Source organism: Magnolia sinica, chromosome 12 (assembly GCF_029962835.1).
Source record: "Magnolia sinica isolate HGM2019 chromosome 12, MsV1, whole genome shotgun sequence".
Lineage (NCBI taxonomy): Eukaryota > Viridiplantae > Streptophyta > Magnoliopsida > Magnoliales > Magnoliaceae > Magnolia > Magnolia sinica.
In genome coordinates this window covers 80605105-80608900 of record NC_080584.1, presented here as the reverse complement: position 1 = coordinate 80608900, position 3796 = coordinate 80605105, and the positions used below count along the sequence as shown (strand labels likewise).

The window sequence follows — 3796 nt, the reverse complement described above, 5'->3', positions numbered from 1 at the left end:
TATCATGGGTGTGGACATCCAACCCTTTAAACATGTTGGCCCAATGACGAAAATCACCTTGTGAAAAAAATAAGCTCATATGCTCAGAAGGTGGCCCATACTAAAGAAAACAAAAGTGAGTAATGTTTCATCAATGGATATTAGTGAATTTTGCACAAAACGATCCTTGTATTTGGCCTATCTATTTGACAGGTTGATGCAGCACATGCATAAAAGATTAGAAGTTATCTGCTAGTGACAGGTATCTTATGATCCAACTAGTTGGATTTGATAACTCATGAAGCATATAGCAATTCAATTATGAATCTCGTAATTTCGGTCAATCACGTTATCTGCTTGCCACAACCATGAAAATCTTACTTATTGCAATCTAAGCTGACAACATAAACAATAACGTGGATCAAACATAATGCAAGAAAGTAGAAGAATCCGGGAGGTGTTGATCTCACTTGTCCCGAGGGAGGCAAACACGGTGACGGATGGGCTGGCAAGATTACCTAGCTTGAACCAGCTTAATTCTCTCTTCAACGAATTTGGAGCCCTTCCTGCTACCACTAGAGGCCAGATCTTCCTTGACAAGGTAGCCTTGGGATATATTCGAAAGGCCTAGATTTATTCTTCGTTTTTCCTTTTAGTACATGATAGGGGGGTAGCCCCTTTTATTAGTTGGCCCTCTCGAATCTTCCTTTGTACAGCCTTGGGCTTCTTCTCTATATCAATACAATCAATTACTTTTTGAAAAAAAAAAGTAAGAAGTTTTCTGTGCTTATGACAAGCAGATGATCCAGATTCGTATAACCGAAGTAGATGCATTAGGTAGTACGTGAAATACCACAATATGTGAGTGTATAGGCATGTGAATCCAACTAAAAAATCATTCATTTCATCATGCAGAGAGTAATTACTTTTTCATCGCTAGTTTCATGTATGATCTATGGATGATGCATCCGCCTATATATATATACTTTTATTTTTTTCAAACAACCATGCAAAACCTAGTACATTGTAGATACCTACTTATATGGTGCAGAGAATGCAAGAGACGGTCACTTCCCTACAATTAGTTTGGCCCGGGCATGTCCTGCCTCGATGCGATACTGCTCTCCTAAGCCAAGGTGAGCCATTAGAAACCAAACAAATGTGAGCAACTCTCCACCTTTACTGAGCCGTTGAGCGTGGGCTATCCCGTCACATTTACTTGCAGTGTAGGATAACATTTCGACCCACACCTCGCCGATCAGAGCCCATCTTTGGCCTTCTTTCAGTTCCTCTTTCAATTTCTTGGCCAGAATGCATGCGTCGAACAACACTGATTTGCTCCTGTCTCCCTTCACATCGATGGGCCTTGCTTCGGTATTCACGGATAGCAGATCCTTACATGCGGCCTCACGTTCCTTTTCCTTTTCGTCCTCCACATCTTGCAAAGAACTGCACAAAGCAGATGCAATGTTTCGGTCCCACCTTTCGAACGGCTTCCGGAGGAAGAAGTTCTTGGCCTCCGCACAGGTGTCCCGGAACCTGATCTTTCCGATCACAGCTGACGATGACATCATGGAAGGCTGCATTATGAGAAGATATATCATGTAATCGGATATAAACTTACTCAACTGGCGATGCATGGCTGCTGAGATGGGAACTGCCTCATTTTCTTTGTTGAGGTCATTCGATGCATTGCTTGTATTTTTTTTAACTATGGGGATCTTGCCAATGTCCTCCTCAGTGTAATAACAAAGGGTGGTAGCAATATGCCACCTCAATAGGCTCTCATCAAACTCAACCTCGACGTTTTCTTTGAAGTGGCTGAAGTAGCCATTCTGCTCAAGGGCCCAATTGCCACGGCATGAACACAAGCTCCGTGCTGCCTTGGGCTCTTTCATGATCTCAGTCTTCTTCTTCAACTCATCGTAAATGAACGTCTTCAGCTCTTCGGAGACATCCACATTGTAGGTGTATTGCATCTCCTGTAAGAGGCCACTTATCATTTTGCAGTGCAGGCAATCCAAGACCTTTTGGATGTAAAACATCTCAGAGAACTTTCCCCAGTAGGTTGTCCGATCAGCAATCCGTCCCCAGTACTTATGATGATTAGGGATGCAAAAGTCTATCAAATTGTATTGCATGATTGATACGGACCATTGATTGTAAGGTGGGACTTTAGTAATAATCCAAGGGAGGATTTTGTCAAGCCCGGGAATCTTAACCTTGATGATAGACCAATCAGAGAGTAAGAGCATGATAAAAGCCATGAAATCTAAAGCAATGGCGCCGCCTAGCAACGTATAGGAGATAACAACGTCGAGCTGAAGGAAGTCTTGCTTGTTGGTGAAGAAGAAGAGAAAGAAAGCCACAACGATTGAGAAGGAACAGATGGCCCGCAGGATGTAGCCGCGCTTGCTATGTATCACGGCAGCCTTGGTGAAGAGCACCTCATAGACGAATTCGAGCTCATGCTCGATGACTCGGAAAGAGTGCATTGGGGACCACCTTAGGAAATCATTGCGGCTCTCCGCTCGGTCACGGAAGCTGAACATTAGATCGACAATGAGGCCCTTGAAGGTCTTGAAGAATTCGTATGCCTTTCTTACCATTCTCTCTTCGTTTAAGTACTCTTGCTCTAACTCGATTTCATGGGTTTCCGGCTCTGGGCTAATCACAATCTGAGCTGGGACCCCAGCCTCTATCTTCGACTGGTATTCCTCCATGAGCTTGGCATAATTTGGGCCGGGGTCCGGCTCTTTTAGCATTGAGTCCCGAAACCCATCCATGCTTGCGAGGTAAAGCGCGTAGGTCCGTTCACCATACTTGATAATCCCAGCAATAAATATCAACAGAGTCGGGACTAAGAGCCTGTTTTTTGGTAGGGAAAGCAAGAAGACATAACCAGCTGCACCAACCTCGAAAATTACCCCAAGCAAATGCCTGAGCCACAGTTCGTTGTCTTCCATCGCAAAGGCTGTGATTGTGTCTGGCCCACCAAGGTGCAAAAGAAGGAACGGTGCCCAGAAGGCTAAAATGTTGTTATTGGTGGATTTCTGAATGTTATGTTTTGGCCCACCAGAAGAGGCCATGATCTTGACGTCGGGCTTGTTGTTGCCACCTGGGCAATCTGACTCATCATTCCCCTGGCTATTAGCAAGGAGGCCTAGAGCGAAGTCGGCTACCCAATCAGCGAGCAGGTAGAGGGACCATGTGAAGAGGATGATCATCTTGTGTGATCTCCGTTTACGCATGGCTGCGAAGAAGATGAGAAGGATTTGCACCAACAGACTGCTGAGAACGAAGACACGAATGTCCCAGTTATTCCATAAGTTTTTAACTGGCTTTGAAAAGATTTCTAACCTTCCTCGTTCCATCCTGTTAGAAATATCAAACATGTTTAAAGTAAGATGGTTTTTTTTTTTTTCATGATATATAGATCCAATGATCAGAAACACCCAATACATGTGATTCTTCTTTTATTAGTCTCATTGAAAGGAAATATCAAGAAGTGTTGTGTTGGGTGATTCAACGTGTTCCAGGTCTTGGGTTCTGTTTAAAATGAGCTCTAGTTAGGTTTGGGGATTGTCCACCATCTTCGAACTAGTTACTGATCACATGCATGTAAGGGAGCTCATTTACGTTGTGCAGATGTCCAATCATGTAAATGGTATTATCGACTTAGACCTGACCCTAACTCAAAATGAAGGTTCAAAAAGCATCCCAATGCATAGGTCTGATGTACAGCAAGTCGCGGATACTTACATCTCCGAGATGGACCAAAGAAGGCCCAGTTAGAGGCGGAAGTGATCAGGACCGT

General features: G+C 43.8%; 1 protein-coding gene across 1 annotated transcript; it reads right to left on the bottom strand.

The window, feature by feature from the left end:
* Positions 1-857: 857 nt before the first annotated feature.
* On the bottom strand, positions 858-3374 carry LOC131221865 (uncharacterized). The gene has a single exon (XM_058217163.1). The coding sequence runs from the start codon at positions 3372-3374 to the stop codon at positions 1047-1049; it is 2328 nt and encodes a 775-aa protein (XP_058073146.1). The 3' UTR covers positions 858-1046.
* Between the last annotated feature and the right edge of the window lie 422 nt (positions 3375-3796).